Source organism: Cetorhinus maximus, chromosome 29 (assembly GCF_964194155.1).
Source record: "Cetorhinus maximus chromosome 29, sCetMax3.hap1.1, whole genome shotgun sequence".
In the NCBI taxonomy this organism is placed as follows: Eukaryota; Metazoa; Chordata; class Chondrichthyes; order Lamniformes; family Cetorhinidae; genus Cetorhinus; species Cetorhinus maximus.
The window spans coordinates 20,722,823-20,739,468 of NC_135907.1; the positions used below are offsets into that span (position 1 = coordinate 20,722,823).

General features: G+C 54.3%; 1 protein-coding gene across 6 annotated transcripts in view; it reads right to left on the bottom strand.

Annotated features, from left to right (window-relative positions):
- Positions 1-16,646, bottom strand: part of LOC144669379 (liprin-alpha-3-like) — a 206,040-nt gene that overhangs the window by 83,921 nt on the left and 105,473 nt on the right. For all 6 annotated transcript variants that reach the window (XM_078531767.1, XM_078531768.1, XM_078531765.1 and 3 more), the window contains 5 exons: positions 12,949-13,175; positions 8,026-8,266; positions 4,659-4,807; positions 2,482-2,651; positions 904-997 (listed from right to left, as the gene is read on the bottom strand). In XM_078531767.1, the coding sequence (XP_078387893.1) occupies positions 904-997; positions 2,482-2,651; positions 4,659-4,807; positions 8,026-8,266; positions 12,949-13,175 (881 nt within the window). The remainder of the gene's footprint in view (positions 1-903; positions 998-2,481; positions 2,652-4,658; positions 4,808-8,025; positions 8,267-12,948; positions 13,176-16,646) is intronic.

Below are 16,646 nucleotides of genomic sequence, written 5' to 3' on the forward strand. Positions count from 1 at the left end.
CAGTGTTTACTGTACTCCTGGAGTTACACTGCCCAGGGACAGTGTTTACTGTACTCCTGGAGTTACACTGCCCAGACAGTGTTTACTGTACTCCTGGAGTTACACTGCCCAGACAGTGTTTACTGCACTCCTGGAGTTTCACTGCCCAGAGACAGTGTTTACTGTACTCCTGGAGTTACACTGCCCAGACAGTGTTTACTGCACTCCTGGAGTTACACTGCCCAGACACAGTGTTTACTGTACTCCTGGAGTTCCACTGCCCAGAGACAGTGTTTACTGTACTCCTGGAGTTACACTGCCCAGAGACAGTGTTTACTGTACACCTGGAGTTACACTGCCCAGAGACAGTGTGTACTGTACTCCTGGAGTTACACTGCCCAGAGACAGTGTTTACTGTACTCCTGGAGTGACACTGCCCAGACACAGTGTGTACTGTACACATGGAGTTACACTGCCCAGACACAGTGTTTACTGTACACATGGAGTTACACTGCCCAGACACAGTGTTTACTGTACTCCTGGAGTTACACTGCCCAGACACAGTGTTTACTGTACTCCTGGAGTTACACTGCCCAGAGACAGTGTTTACTGTACTCCTGGAGTTACACTGCCCAGACACAGTGTTTACTGTACTCCTGGAGTTACACTGCCCAGAGACAGTGTTTACTGTACTCCTGGAGTTACACTGCCCAGAGACAGTGTTTACTGTACTCCTGTAGTTACACTGCCCATACACAGTGTTTACTGTACTCCTGGAGTTACATTGCCCAGACACAGTGTTTACTGTACTCCTGCAGTGACAATGCCCAGAAACCAGACTTCTGTGTACCCAGTTGTAGAAGTGAATACGAGGGCCTTTAAGGAATCAGGTTTACCAATTTTAAAAGTAACGCGGAAACTTACTTTTTCTTATTTCTCCTGTCTTTGTCCACTGGTCCTCCCAGTTTCGAGAGTCCCAGAGGGTCTGGGGAGGACGTCTCTGTGTCTGGCGTTCCGGCTGCAGATGAAAGAGAGCTTAGTGTATTAACCTTCTCCGTCTGGGGCATATTTAGAGAGAGAAAGAGAGAGAGAGACACACGCACTGTCAAATCTGCGAGGATCTAGCTCGTGTGCACGGTTCCGGTGCATGTACGCAGCCCCACTCTCTACTCAGCCAATGGTGGCTGGTACGGGCTGGAGGAAACATATCACTGCCACAAATACGCACACAGCTCCAGCTCCCTCACACAGAGTGAGAGAACCTCAGGAGACTACAGCACAGGAGGCTTTCCATTCCATCGTGTCAGTGCTGTCTCGTCGCTCTTTCCATAGGCCTGACCCTCTCTCCCTCTCTGCTTAGTTTTCGAATTGTGTTCTTATCCCTCCATGGCCTCCCCACCTCTGTAACATTCTCCACCCTTAAACCTCGTCCCTCTGCAGCCTCCTCCCGAGATCTCTACGCTCGTCCTGGGCTGTTGTCCACCTCCCGACTTCTGTCACCCAACCAATGGCGAGTGTGCCCTCCGCTGACTGGGCCCTAAGCTCTGGAACTTCCTCGCCCGCACACTCTCCTCCTTTAAGATGGTTCTTCAAGCCTACCTCCTTGACCAAGCTTTTGGTCAACTGACCCTATTATCTCTGTCTGTGGCTTGGCATCAAATTTTGCTTGACAACGACTTGCATTCTCTCTGTGGGGGGTTGAGAGTCTTTGGAACTCTCTTCCAGAAGCAGCGTCTTTGAATCTTTTTAAGGTCGAGGCAAATGGATTCTTGATAAGCGAGGGAGGTGAAAGGTTATCGGGGGGGGGCGTGGTTTGCCAAAAAGGTGGAGCTGAGGTTACAACCGGATCAGCCACGATCTCAGTGACCTGACATTCCTGTGCAGCGCTGAGGGAGGGCTGCACTGTCGGCGATCTCAGTGACCTGACATTCCGGTGCAGCGCTGAGGGAGGGCTGCACTGTCGGCGATCTCAGTGACCTGACATTCCGGTGCAGCGCTGAGGGAGGGCTGCACTGTCGGCGATCTCAGTGACCTGACATTCCTGTGCAGCGCTGAGGGAGGGCTGCACTGTCGACGATCTCAGTGACCTGACATTCCGGTGCAGCGCTGAGGGAGGGCTGCACTGTCGACGATCTCAGTGACCTGACATTCCGGTGCAGCGCTGAGGGAGGGCTGCACTGTCGACGATCTCAGTGACCTGACATTCCGGTGCAGCGCTGAGGGAGGGCTGCACTGTCGACGATCTCAGTGACCTGACATTCCGGTGCAGCGCTGAGGGAGGGCTGCACTGTCGGAGGTGCGGCCTTTAGGACGAGGCCTGAAGCTGGCAGGGCAGGCGAGAGGGGCCGAGCAGCCCACTCCTGCTCCTAATGCGCACGCTCGTGTGTGCCCCTCCCCCGGGGCAAATGGGGGACGGGCAGTAAATCGGTGGATTTGCCAGCCACGCGCGGGTTCCGCGATCTTACAGGGGAAAAGCTGAAAGCGCGGCTGTGGAAGACCCACCTTGTGAGGATGGCTCCCGGACTCCGAGCCCGAGACGCCCTTTCTCCTTCTTGCCAAACAGGCGGCCGATAGACGACTTGATGCTCTTCTTCTTGGGGACTTTGTGCAGTGAGTCCTGGCTGCTGTTGCTGCTGCTGCTGCCACCAAAACCATCCTGGAAACCTGACAAACTGGCAGCACAGCACAGATATGATACATTCCTTCATTCTGATAGCGCCGCTTTCCCCCAGCGCCTCCCATCGATGCCTCCCCACCACCTTCCCACCATCCCACAGCCTTCAGCTCACCAACCGCAGGACCAAAGCCAAAGAGACCAGGCCACTTTACTTCCTGAGATGATAATATTAATTATATCTTTACACTGTAGAGTTATAACTTATAAAACAAAATCGGGCTATCGGGCGCGTCTCAGTGGGTGGCAATCTCACCTCTAAACCACAAGGCTTTTTGGGTTCAAATCCCATCCATGGCTTCAGCACAAAAAAAAATCCCGGCTGACGTTCCAGTGCGGTACTGAGGGAGTGCGGCACTGTCGGAGGTGCCGTCTTCAGGACGAGATGTTAAACAGGGGCCCCATCTGCCTACTTGGGTGAATGTAAAAGATCCCGTGGCACTGTTTCGCAGAAGGGCAAGGGGTTTCTCCGCCCCCCCCCCGGTGTCCTGACAGCCCTCAACCAACATCGCAAAGAACAGGCTATCGGGTTATCATCGCATTGCTGTTTGTGGGAGCTTGCTGTGTGCAAATTGGCTGCCCACGTTTCCTACATTACAACAGTGACTATTGCTTCCTTGGTGGTCGAGGGAGATCGATCTTTGTTTTCCTTCTAAAACGTTCAGCTTTTTTGCTTTCTCTCTCTCCCCACCCCCCACCCCCCGTCTCTCCTGCAGGGTCTCGAGTCTTACCGAGGTTCTGTGAGTGCCATCTAATCCCTGGCCAATGCATTCGGGGACCTGCATTTGCCTGGCCCGTGCTCCAGTTCTCTCAACTCCAAAATGGCCAGGGTTCCAGGGGGAGGGCGGAGACAATGCTTCCCAGGCACGCCGAAGTTCTCCTTGAAGCGCGACCGGGTTGACATGAATGAGCGGGAGGAGCTCGCCACCGAGCGTTCAAAATGGCGATAGTGTCTCCATCAAGCTGCACCACGCTTTCGTGTCACAAGGGTTTAACGATGAGGGAGAGCGCCAGCAGGGAAGGGGAGAAAGGGAAGCGAATCCTGCCCTCCGGATCCCGCTATCGCGTGGGGGCGTCCTGTCCCAAAGACCAGAGGGCCGAGAATCGGCCTGTTCAGTCCCACGAAGACCCAGGCAGAAAGTGGTGACCCCCCCCGAGTTGCCGTTCATCCTCGAATTGAGGGACAGACCACGACAGACTTCCCGCGCTGTGACACAGGCCCATGCGCCAGGATGGATAAAGATGCTAAACCTTTCCTACAACCTCCTCACTCCCATCACTAGGGAAATGATGTGTGGTAGAGAGGCAGTGAAGAAAGGGGACTCCAGCATATTATTTACAGCACAGAAACAACCCATTGGGCCCAACTGGTCAACTTGCGCCTTCTCCCACCCCATCTTCATGTCATCCAGCCAACATAACCTTCTGTTCCTTTCTCCCTCATGTACTTATCCATTTGCCTCTTAAACGTCTCTATGCTTTTCACCGTAACCATTCCCTGTGGTAGCGAGTTCCACATTCTCACCCGCCCTCTGGGTAAAGAAGTTTCTCCTGGATTCCCGATTGGATTTATATTCATATCCCCGAGTTCCTGGTGCTCGGGAAAGCTGGTGTCAAGAGGAACTTGTTTGAGGCAGTGATATCAGGGAAGCTCCTCACATATTTTGGACACGTGGTGTGAACAGGAGGGGAGCGTCTGGGGAAAGAGGTAACGCGAGGTAAAACACCTGGAAAACATGCACGAGGGAGACCCAAGGTGACACGGATGGATAATATCAGAAGGTGGACTGGGCTCTCTATGAGACAGGTAGTGAGGGCTGCGGAGAACAGAAATCAGTGGAGAGGGACTGTTCATAGTGGAATGAGGACAGGTGAAAGACAGGCTTTTGTTGCCCCCACAAGACGGAAACCACTTACCCTAACAAACCCCTTCATCATTTGACAGACCTCTATCTGCTCACCCCTCGGGCCTCCTCTCTTCCAACCTGTCCGGCCTCTCACTTACCTGCGCACTTCCCGGTTGTCATCCAGAGCGCTGGCCTGCAGAGCCTGGGTGACCCTTTCCAGTCGGACAGCCCGGGGGGTGGGGGGAGGGGAGGTTTCGCACTGGATGGTGGGCTTGTCCTCGCGGGAATCGTCCCGGGTCAGCGAGTTCTGGGAGACGAGAAGCTTGGGTCAGAATATCGGTAACAGGCAAAGGTTCGGGAAATTGAACAGCTTTTTTTGCTCCTGCGCGCACACCATAGAATCATAGAACAGCTCAGCTCAGCAGAAAGTCATTCAGCCATCAGGTCTACGTTGGCTCTTTTGTAAAGCAAACCAGTTCATTCCACTACTTAGCTCTTTCCCCATATCCCTGCAGTTTTGTTCCCCTCTGGTATTTATTTTATTCATTTACAGGATGTGGGCGTCGCTGGCTAGACCAACATTTATTGCCCATCCCTAATTGCCCTTGAGAAGGTGGTGGTGAGCTGCCTTCTTGAACCGCTGCAGTCCATGTGGTGTAGGTACACCCACAGTGCAGTTAGGGAGGGAGTTCCAGGATTTTGACCCAGCGACAGTGAAGGAACAGCGAGATATTTCCATATATTTGGAGAGGAACTTCCAGGTGGTGGTGTTCCCATGTATCTGCTGCCCTTGTCCTTCTAGGTGGTAGTGGTCATGGGTTTGGAAGGTGCTGTCTAAGGAGCCTTGGTGAATTCCTGCAGTGCATCTTGTGAATGGTACACACACTGCTGCTACTGTGCGTCGGTGGTGGAGGGAGTGAATGGTGGTGGATGGGGTGTCAATCAAGCGGGCTGCTTTGTCCTGGACGGTGTTCAGCTTCTAGAGTGTTGTTGGAGCTGCACTCATCCAGGCAAGTGGAGAATATTCCATCACACTCCTGACTTGTGTCTTGTAGATGATGGACAGGCTTTGGGGAGCCAGGAGGCAAGTTACTAGTCGCAGGATTCCTAGCCTCTGACCTGCTCTTGTAGTCACAGTGTTTATATGGCTGGTCCAGTTCAGTTTCTGGTCAATGGTAATCCCCAGGATGTTGATAGTGGGGGATTTAGTGATGGCAATGCTATTGAATTTCAAGAAGCAATGGTTAGATTCTCTCTTGTTGGAAATGGTCATTGCCTGGCACTCGTGTGGCACGAATGTTATTTGCCACTTGTCAGCCGAAGACTGGATATTGTCCAGGTCTTGCTGCATTTGGACATGGACTGCTACAGTATCTGAGGAGTCATGAACGGTGCTGAATATTGTGCAATCATCAACGAACATCCCCACTTCTGACCTTATGATGGAAGGAAGGTCATTGAGGAAGCAGCTGAAGATGTTGGGCCGAGGGCACTACCCTGAGGAACTCCTGCAGTGATGTCCTGGAGCTGAGATGATTGACCCCCAACAACCACCATCATCTTCCTTTGTGCTAGGTATGACTCCAACCAACGGAGAATTTTCCCCCTGATTCCCATTGACTCCAGTTTTGCTAGGGCTCCTTGATGCCACACTCGGTCAAATGCTGCCTTGATGTCAAGGGCAGTCACTCTCACCTTGTCTCGGGAGTTCAGCTCTTTTGTCCATGTTTGAACCAAGGCTGTAATGAGGTCAGGAGCTGAGTGACCCTGGCGGAACCTAAATTGGGCATCAGTGAGCAGGATATTGCTAAGCAAGTGCCGCTTGATAGCACTGTTGATGACCCCTTCCATCAACTTACTGATGATCGAGAGTAGACTGATGGGGCGGTAATTGGCCGGGTTGGATTTGTCCTGCTTTTTGTGTACAGGACATACCTGGGCAATTTTCCACATAGCCGGGTAGATGCCAGTGTTGTAGCTGTACTGGTACAGCTTGGCTAGGGGCGCAGCAAGTTCTGGAGTACAAGTCTTCAGTATTATTGCTGGAATATTGTCAGGGTCCATACCTTTGCTGTATCCAGTGCCTTCAGCCATTTCTTAATATCACGTGGAGTAACTAAAATTGGCTGAAGACTGGCATTTATGATGCTGGGGACCTCCGGAGGAGGCCGAGATGGATCATCCACTCAGCACTTCTGGCTGAAGATTGTAGCAAATTCTTCAGCCTAACCTTTTGCATTAATGTGCTGGGTTCCCCCACATTGAAGATGGGGATATTTGTGGAGCCTCCACCTCCAGTGAGTTGTTTAATCGCCCACCACCATTCACGACTGGATGTGGCAGGACTGCAGAGCTTAGATCTGATCCATTGGCTGTCGCAGGCTTTGAACCACCATAGTGAAAGTGGTCCTTACCAAACAGGTTCAGGACAGGCCAGGGTCCCTGTGTATCCAACCTCCATCGCTGGGGCCTCAGTAAAAACCCCTTATGCACTTGTGGAGAGACACAAGCAACACAGCACATTACCCAGGAGTGTCCGCTCTCCAGACTATGGGGTGGACTAATCATCTTAAACTCAGCAAACGAGTAGACTATCGCATATGCTGGCATCAGGGATTTGATTCACTAACATTCGTATCACACAAGTGTCAGGCAATGACCATCTCCAACAAGAGAGAATCCTACCATCACCCCCTGACATTCAATGGCATTACCATCACTGAATCCCCCACTATCAACATCCTAGGACTTACCATTGACCAGAAACTGAACTGGACCAGCCATATAAATACTGTGGCTACAAGAGCAGGTTAGAGGCTAGGAATCCTGCAATGAGTAACTCACCTCCTGACTCCCCAAAGCCTGTCCACCATCTACAAGTCAGGAGTGTGATGGAATATTCCCCACTTGCCTGGATGAGTGCAGCTCCAACACTCAAGAAGTTCAATACCATCCAGGACAAAGCAGCCCCGCTTGATTGGCACCCCATCCACAAACATTCACTCCCTCCACCACCGACGCACAGTAACAGCAGTGTGTACCATCTACAAGATGCACTGCAGGAATTCACCGAGGCTCCTTAGACAGCATCTTCCAAACCCACGACCACTACCATCTAGAAGGACAAGGGCAGCAGACACATGGGAACACCACCACCTGCAAGTTCCCCTCCAAGCCACTCACCATCCTGACTTGGGAATATATCATCGTTCCTTCACTGTCGCTGGGTCAAAATCCTGGAACTCCCTCCCTAACAGCACTGGGGGTGTACCTACACCACATGGACTGCAGCGGTTCAAGAAGGCAGCTCACCGCCACCTTCTCAAGGGCAACAAGGGATGGGCAATAAATGCTGGGTCCGGCCAGCGACGCCCACACCCCAGGAACGAATTAAAATTAAATAAATCAAAGTAAATAAATCCTCCTGCTTGCTGCCCTCCGCTGGCTCCCGCTCCGGCAAAGCCTCGAATTGAAAAGCTCCCATCCTCGTGCCCGAGTCCCTGAGGCGGGTGGTGAGAATCTTACCGAGTTCCCGACGCTGAGCCGATCGGACTCTCGGGCGGGGCTGTGGGGCGTCATCCTGGGTGTGGAGTGCCCGCTGTTCGGGGGTGAGGGGCTGGCGAGGGTCGAGGCGGTGACGGAGTGGGGGAGGGTGGGGGCCGAGCGGTACCGGCCCGACTGTGGCCCCTCCAGGGTCCCGCTGCCCACGCGGCTCTCGATCTCCTCCGCCCGCAGCTCTGTCGTCTCCTTCTCCTCCTGGATCATCCTGCAACAAACAAAACCGGTGAGGGTTTCGGCAGATGGTCGGGGCCACTTTCAGGGAGCGCCGGGGGTGGGGGGGGCCTTCGGTCGGCTTTCCTCCCCAGTCACCCGCTCACCGGCAAAACTCTACACCGATGGGGGGGGTGGGGGTGGGGGGGTGGGGGTGGGGGTGGGGGGTGGTGGGGTGGGGGTGGGGGTGGGGGTGGGGGTGGTGGGGTGGCGGGTGGGGGTGGGGGGGTGGGGGTGGGGGTGGGGGTGGGGGGGTGGGGGTGGGGATGGGGGTGGGGGGGTGGGGGTGGGGGTGGGGGTGGGGGGGTGGGGGTGGGGGTGGGGGTGGGGGTGGGGGTGGGGGGGTGGGGGTGGGGGTGGGGGTGGGGGTGGGGGTGGGGGTGGTGGGGTGGCGGGTGTGCTCACTAGTCCAGCTCGGGCAGCGGCGGCTCTGCTGTGTTGTTGGAGTGTTGGGTTATAACGATAATTCTGGATTATAATCGGACACGGCCAGATCGTAAGGACCCAGCTTCAAACAGAAGGGACGATCCATTGAATCATTCTTCACAGAAGAGGCAATTCAGCCTCTCAGGCCTGTACCGGAGAGGGAGTGTGAGCGGGAGTGTGAGCGGGAGTGTGAGTGGGAGTGTGAGAGGGAGTGTGAGAGGGAGTGGGAGTGTGAGAGGGAGAGGGAGTGGGAGTGTGAGAGGGAGTGTGAGAGTGAGCGGGAGTGTGAGAGGGAGCGGGAGTGTGAGAGGGAGTGTGAGCGGGAGTGTGAGAGGGAGTGTGAGAGGGAGTGTGAGAGGGAGCGGGAGTGTGAGAGGGAGCGGGAGTGTGAGAGGGAGCGGGAGTGTGAGAGGGAGCGGGAGTGTGAGAGGGAGCGGGAGTGTGAGAGGGAGCGGGAGTGTGAGCGGGAGTGTGAGAGGGAGTGGGAGTGTGAGAGGGAGTGGGAGTGTGAGAGGGAGTGGGAGTGTGAGAGGGAGTGGGAGTGTGAGAGGGAGTGTGAGAGGGAGAGGGAGTGTGAGCGGGAGTGTGAGAGGGAGCGGGAGTGTGAGAGGGAGCGGGAGTGTGAGAGGGAGCGGGAGTGTGAGCGGGAGTGTGAGCGGGAGTGTGAGCGGGAGCGTGAGAGAGAGTGGGAGTGTGAGAGGGAATGGGAGTGTGAGAGGGAGTGAGAGTGTGAGAGGGAGTGTGAGAGGGAGTATGAGAGGGAGCGGGAGTGTGAGAGGGAGTGTGAGAGGGAGCGGGAGTGTGAGAGGGAGCATGAGAGGGAGTGTGAGAGGGAGTGTGAGAGGGAGTGTGAGAGGGAGTTTGAGAGGGAGTGTGAGAGGGAGTGTGAGAGGGAGTGTGAGAGGGAGTGTGAGAGGGAGTGTCAGAGGGAGTGTGAGAGGGAGTGGGAGTGTGAGAGGGAGTATGAGAGGGAGTGGGAGTGTGAGAGGGAGTGTGAGAGGGAGTGTGAGAGGGAGCGGGAGTGTGAGAGGGAGTGTGAGAGGGAACGGGAGTGTGAGAGGGAGTGTGAGAGGGAGTGTGAGAGGGAGTGTGAGAGGGAGTGTGAGAGGGAGTGTGAGAGGGAGTATGAGAGGGAGTATGAGAGGGAGCGGGAGTGTGAGAGGGAGTGTGAGAGGGAGTGTGAGAGGGAGTGTGACAGGGAGTGTGACAGGGAGTGTGACAGGGAGTGTGAGAGGGAGTGTGAGAGGGAGTGTGAGAGGGAGTGTGAGAGGGAGTGTGAGAGGGAGTGTGACAGGGAGTGTGAGAGGGAGTGTGAGAGGGAGTGTGAGAGGGAGTGTGAGAGGGAGTGTGAGAGGGAGTGTGAGAGGGAGCGGGAGTGTGAGCGGGAGTGTGAGCGGGAGTGTGAGAGGGAGTGTGAGAGGGAGTGTGAGAGGGAGTGGGAGTGTGAGAGGGAGTGTGAGAGGGAGAGGGAGTGTGAGAGGGAGCGGAAGTGTGAGAGGGAGTGTGAGAGGGAGTGGGAGTGTGAGCGGGAGTGGGAGAGGGAGTGGGAGTGTGAGAGGGAGTGTGAGAGGGAGCGGAAGTGTGAGAGGGAGTGTGAGAGGGAGCGGGAGTGGGAGAGGGAGTGGGAGTGTCAGAGGGAGTGTGAGAGGGAGAGGGAGTGTGAGAGGGAGCGGGAGTGTGAGAGGGAGCGGGAGTGTGAGAGGGAGCGGGAGTGTGAGCGGGAGCGTGAGTGTGAGAGGGAGTGGGAGTGTGAGACGGAGTGGGAGTGTGAGAGGGAGTGTGAGAGGGAGTGTGAGAGGGAGCGGGAGTGTGAGAGGGAGCGGGAGTGTGAGCGGGAGTGTGAGAGGGAGCGGGAGTGTGAGAGGGAGTGGGAGTGTGAGAGGGAGTGTGAGAGGGAGTGTGAGCGGGAGTGTGAGAGGGAGTGTGAGAGGGAGTGTGAGTGGGAGTGTGAGAGGGAGCGGGAGTGTGAGAGGGAGCGGGAGTGTGAGAGGGAGTGGGAGTGTGAGAGGGAGTATGAGAGGGAGCGGGAGTGTGAGAGGGAGTGTGAGAGGGAGCGGGAGTGTGAGAGGGAGTGTGAGAGGGAGTGTGAGAGGGAGTGTGAGAGGGAGTGTGAGAGGGAGTGTGAGAGGGAGTGTGAGTGGGAGTGTGAGAGGGAGTGGGAGTGTGAGAGGGAGTGTGAGAGGGAGTGTGAGAGGGAGTGTGAGAGGGAGTGTGAGAGGGAGCGGGAGTGTGAGAGGGAGTGTGAGCGGGAGTGTGAGAGGGAGTGGGAGTGTGAGAGGGAATGTGAGAGGGAGAGGGAGTGTGAGAGGGAGCGGAAGTGTGAGAGGGAGTGTGAGAGGGAGTGGGAGCGTGAGTGTGAGCGGGAGTGAGAGAGGGAGCGGGAGTGTGAGAGGGAGTGTGAGAGGGAGTGTGAGAGGGAGTGTGAGAGGGAGTGTGAGAGGGAGTGTGAGAGGGAGTGTGAGAGGGAGTGGGAGTGTGAGAGGGAGTGGGAGTGTGAGAGGGAGTGGGAGTGTGAGGGGGAGAGTGAGAGGAAGCGGGAGTGTGAGAGGGAGTGTGAGAGGGAGTGGGAGTGTGAGTGTGAGAGGGAGTGTGAGAGGGAGTGGGAGTGTGAGTGTGAGCGGGAGTGTGAGAGGGAGTGGGAGTGTGAGAGGGAGAGGGAGTGTGAGAGGGAGTGTGAGAGGGAGCGGGAGTGTGAGAGGGAGCGGGAGTGTGAGAGGGAGCGGGAGTGTGAGCGGGAGTGTGAGAGGGAGTGGGAGTGTGAGAGGGAGTGTGAGAGGGAGTGTGAGAGGGAGTGTGAGAGGGAGTGGGAGTGTGAGAGGGAGTGGGAGTGTGAGAGGGAGTGGGAGTGTGAGAGGGAGTGTGAGAGGGAGCGGGAGTGTGAGAGAGAGTGTGAGAGGGAGCGGGAGTGTGAGAGGGAGTGTGAGAGGGAGTGTGAGAGGGAGTGGGAGTGTGAGAGGGAGTGGGAGTGTGAGAGGGAGTGGGAGTGTGAGAGGGAGTGGGAGTGTGAGAGGGAGTGGGAGTGTGAGAGGGAGTGGGAGTGTGAGAGGGAGTGGGAGTGTGAGAGGGAGAGTGAGAGGGAGCGGGAGTGTGAGAGGGAGTGGGAGTGTGAGAGGGAGCGGGAGTGTGAGCGGGAGCATGAGAGGGAGTGGGAGTGTGAGAGGGAGTGTGAGAGGGAGTGTGAGAGGGAGTGTGAGAGGGAGTGGGAGTTTGAGAGGGAGAGGGAGTGTGAGAGGGAGTGTGAGAGGGAGTGGGAGTATGAGAGGGAGAGTGAGAGGGAGCGGGAGTGTGAGAGGGAGTGTGAGAGGGAGTGTGAGAGCGAGTGGGAGTGTGAGAGGGAGTGTGAGAGGGAGAGGGAGTGTGAGAGGGAGTGTGAGAGGGAGCGGGAGTGTGAGAGGGAGTGGGAGTGTGAGAGGGAGTGGGAGTGTGAGAGGGAGTGGGAGTGTGAGAGGGAGTATGAGAGGGAGCGGGAGTGTGAGAGGGAGTGTGAGAGGGAGTGTGAGAGGGAGCGGGAGTGTGAGAGGGAGCGGGAGTGTGAGAGGGAGTGTGAGAGGGAGCGGGAGTGTGAGAGGGAGTGTGAGAGGGAGTGTGAGAGGGAGTGTGAGAGGGAGTGTGAGAGGGAGCGGGAGTGTGAGAGGGAGTGTGAGAGGGAGAGGGAGAGGGAGTGTGAGAGGGAGTGTGAGAGGGAGTGGGAGTTTGAGAGGGAGAGGGAGTGTGAGAGGGAGTGTGAGAGGGAGTGTGAGAGGGAGTGGGAGTTTGAGAGGGAGAGGGAGTGTGAGAGGGAGTGTGAGAGGGAGTGGGAGTGTGAGATGGAGAGTGAGAGGGAGCGGGAGTGTGAGAGGGAGTGTGAGAGGGAGAGGGAGAGGGAGAGGGAGTGTGAGAGGGAGTGTGAGAGGGAGTGTGAGAGGGAGTGTGAGAGGGAGCGGGAGTGTGAGAGGGAGGCTGAGAGGGAGCGGGAGTGTGAGAGGGAGTGTGTGTGTGTGTGTGTGTGTGTGTTAGGAAGAGATTGCTGGCTTTATACGCCAGTGAATATGGGCAACACCATCACGTGAAAGGTGTAATTTTAACCCTGGGTCCCCAGACGGGAACACTTTTGTTCACTAGTGAGTTCACTAGCAGATTAACGTGTACACACACAAGCTGACTCCCTCACTGAGACACAGGCAGCTGCACTAATGTGTGGAAACGCTGCTCGCTGGTGACTGGGCAATGGGTTTGAAAGGCCAGGCTTCCTCAGGTGAACCCCTCTCTTACCTGATTTCCTTGTTGATGGCTTCCAGCTGTTCCTGAAGCATCAGGGCAAGCGTCTGGACATCTGTCTGCCCACTTGGGGACAGGACGTCAGCCGAGCTGAATATCGTCTCCCGGTCGTCATCCTCGATGTCCGATCCGTCCACATCGCTTTCAAACGCTTGGGCTACATTGGCAAGGACGTTGGCCTGTTGGGCCCGTTCCCATTCCTGCTCATTCAGCGTCTGCACCTGCTCAGAAAGGGAAGCCCATCAGCAGCAGAGGTCATCTCCAGTTAGTGATTTACAGCTCCCGTCTACCCGTGAGTACGAGCGTCCACCAACAATATATCCTCCCAAATACTTGCACCATACAGTACCAGTGCCACACTCGCAATGCACTGGAACTAACTCCCAGACACACGCAAATTACACAGGATCCAACTCCCAGACACACGGAAATTACACGGGATCTAACTCCCAGACACATGCAAATTACATAGGATCTAACTCCCAGACACATGCAAATTACATAGGATCTAACTCCCAGACACACGGAAATTACACGGGATCTAACTCCCAGACACATGCAAATTACATAGGATCTAACTCCCAGACACACGCCGATTGCACTGGATCTAACTCCCAGACACATGCAAATTACACGGGATCTAACTCCCAGACACATGCAAATTACACGGGATCTAACTCCCAGACACATGCAAATTACACGGGATCTAACTCCCAGACACATGCAAATTACACGGGATCTAACTCCCAGACACATGCAAATTACACGGGATCCAACTCCCAGACACATGCAAATTACACGGGATCTAACTCCCAGACACACAATCAAATTACACGGGATCTAATTCCCAGACACACGCCGATTGCACTGGATCTAACTCCCAGACATACGCAAATTACACGGGATCAAACTCCTACATAAATGCAAACTGTGCTGGATCTAACTCTCAGGCTGTTATAGACTTGATTTTCCAGACTGGTTTCTCATAAAAAACAGTGAATTTTATTTACAGGGCTTCAGCAGCAGTTACATGCTTCCATCGAGATCCACAACTAGACACAAAACTCCACCCCTAACGTTCCTTGCGCTCTGGGCTGATTCGTTCGCACTGTGACATGATACTACACTACATCCTTAAAGCTGTAGTTACTACGCAGGCACATGCAAATTGCACTGGGTCTAACTCCCAGACCCACGCTAAAGAGAGGGAAAAAAATATCATCAGGTAACACCTCAAGCGAGTGAGGTTCAGGGAACCAAATGCTGCTCAGACCAGAGGCTGCTGACACACCGCCCAGTCATACACAGGATGAGAGGCTACAGGAAGGAGGGACTGGGGTCCATGGAATAGAGAGGCCAGGCAAGACCCATCCAAGGTTTCTGTCAAAGTTGCCTTCTGAAAGGGGCGGGCAGCAAGGGACTGTCTCAGGCCATCACGTACACCTTCCCTTTAAACAAACAGCGTCCTTAACAAAAACAACCAGGAAAATCAGGGAGAAGGAAAGAATGAATCAAGAAAGGAAATTTTTTATTTCCTTTTTATCTCAGCCAAAATGCTGAGATGAAGTCATCCTGGGAGGATTGGGCCAAGGTCAGCCTGTGCTTCACTAGTTTTGAAAAGGGACACCACGGGCTAATGACTGCCAGTATTGAACACTGGCTGCACCCTCAGCCTCCTTGCAAACCACCCCCGCCCCCTCTCTGCTTCCCCATTCACCAGCGCTGGCTGAGAACAACCTGTTCAACATGAGCAAGCATGCAAGACATTACAGAGAAATCCAGTGAGCTGTTGACTTACATGCTGCAGAGTCCCAACGGAAGCAGGAGATAGGAATGAGAGAATGAGAGAGAGAGAGAGAGGGAGAGGGAGAGACACATATATCCTGTTAACATTTAGCAGCACAGCTACTCTGAGGGAGATGGTGGCATAGTGGTCATGTCACTGGACTAGTAATGCAGAGGCCCAGGCTAGTTCTGAAGAACAATCATATTGTTCTTGACATATTAACTCTGTTTCCCTCTCCACAGACCTACTGAGTTTTCCTGACGCTTTCTGTTTTTATTTCAGATCTCCAGCACCCGCAGTATTTTGCTTTCACATCAATCCGGAGGCCCAGGCCAAAGCTCTGGGGACGCGGGTTCAATTCCCACCACGGCACGCGCGGTGACATTTAAATTCGATGAATTAAAATAATTCTGGAATTGGAAACTCGGTGAGGGTGACCGCGAAACCATCATTGATTGTCATAAAACCCCATCTGGGTTCACTAATGCCCCTTTAGGGGAGGGAATCTGCCGTCCTTACCGGGTCTGGCCTACACTTGGCCTCCAGACCCACAGCTTAACTGCCCTCTGTGGTGGTCTAGGAAGCCACTCAGTTCAAGGGCAATTAGGGATGGGCAACAAATGCTGGTCTCGCCAGTGACACCCACATCCCATGAAAGAATATTAAAAAAAACGTCAGGAATCAGGGTTGCCAACTCTGATTAAGGGTATTCCTGGGGGTTTCCTCACATGACTTACCCCCGCACTCCAGCCAACACATGCATCCTTGTGATGTACTGCCCTCCCCTAGGCCAATTGGGAAGCAAGAGAGACTCGCGGCCCAGTTGGATGATGCGTGCCTGTCAGCCACACAGCCCTTTTCTCCCGTTTGTAATATTTTTATATTTGCTAAAGGGAAATGTTCAAAGAAAATGACAAAAAAACACCATCTTCTTTAATGTCCCGCCTGCGGGTTTTTCTCCGGGGTTGCACACAGGAGTGACCTCCAATTCCTGGGGACTCCAAGCTAGTCCTGGAGGGTTGGCCACCCTACTGGGAACAGGAGGAGGCCATTCAGCCCCTCGAGCCTGCTCCACCATTCAATCAGATCACTGCCGGTTCTCCTATCTTTGCTCTAAATCCCTTCTCCAAAAAAAAAACCTATTAACCTCAGTCCTAAAAGTTTCAATTAACCTTCAGCATCCACAACCTTTTGGAGAGATGGAGGGGGGGCATGTTCCAGAGTTCCGTTGTCCTTTGCGTGAAGGAGTGCTTCCCGGCTTCCCTTCTGAATGGTCTAGCGCTAAATTTAAGATCGTGACCCTATTTGTAAACCATTCCCCTCACAGAAGTGGCTTTTCCGTAACTACTTGATCGAATTCTTTTAACATTGTGAGCGCCTCGATCAGATCGCCTTGTGAGGACTGTCACTTTAAGATCAGTTTAACTGAGGGGTGGTGGCAGGGGGGGTCACTTGATTTGTTCGATCGACTTGTGGCTGGCGTGGGGGAATAAATTCTAGGGAGGGGTTTCCTAGGGAAAAAGATGGATGGATAAGGAGCAGCGATGGAAGCTCTCGTGTAAATAAAGTTTGTTTTGCTTGACTAAGAAGCCTCCCAGAGCGTGATTCTACACCCCGCAATCTTGCAAATGCAAGGCTCTGTTTCAAAACATTGACTTTCAATCTCCTCCCCAAGGTTTTCCATAGTTATCACCCACTGAAGACTCAAAGGCCTTTTACCATATCTTACAGTGAGCAACATAATTCTTTTGTGTCATGGTACAAAGTATTCCTCGCGATTTTAGCTGTAGCATTAAACAAATTGAGCCAACCCATCCCAGGCTCTCAAAAATCTACCAAGCCACTTCCCGTCAGGTTATATTTCAACGACCTGAGTCACGCTCAGAGAGCTGGCCTCTGACCCCAG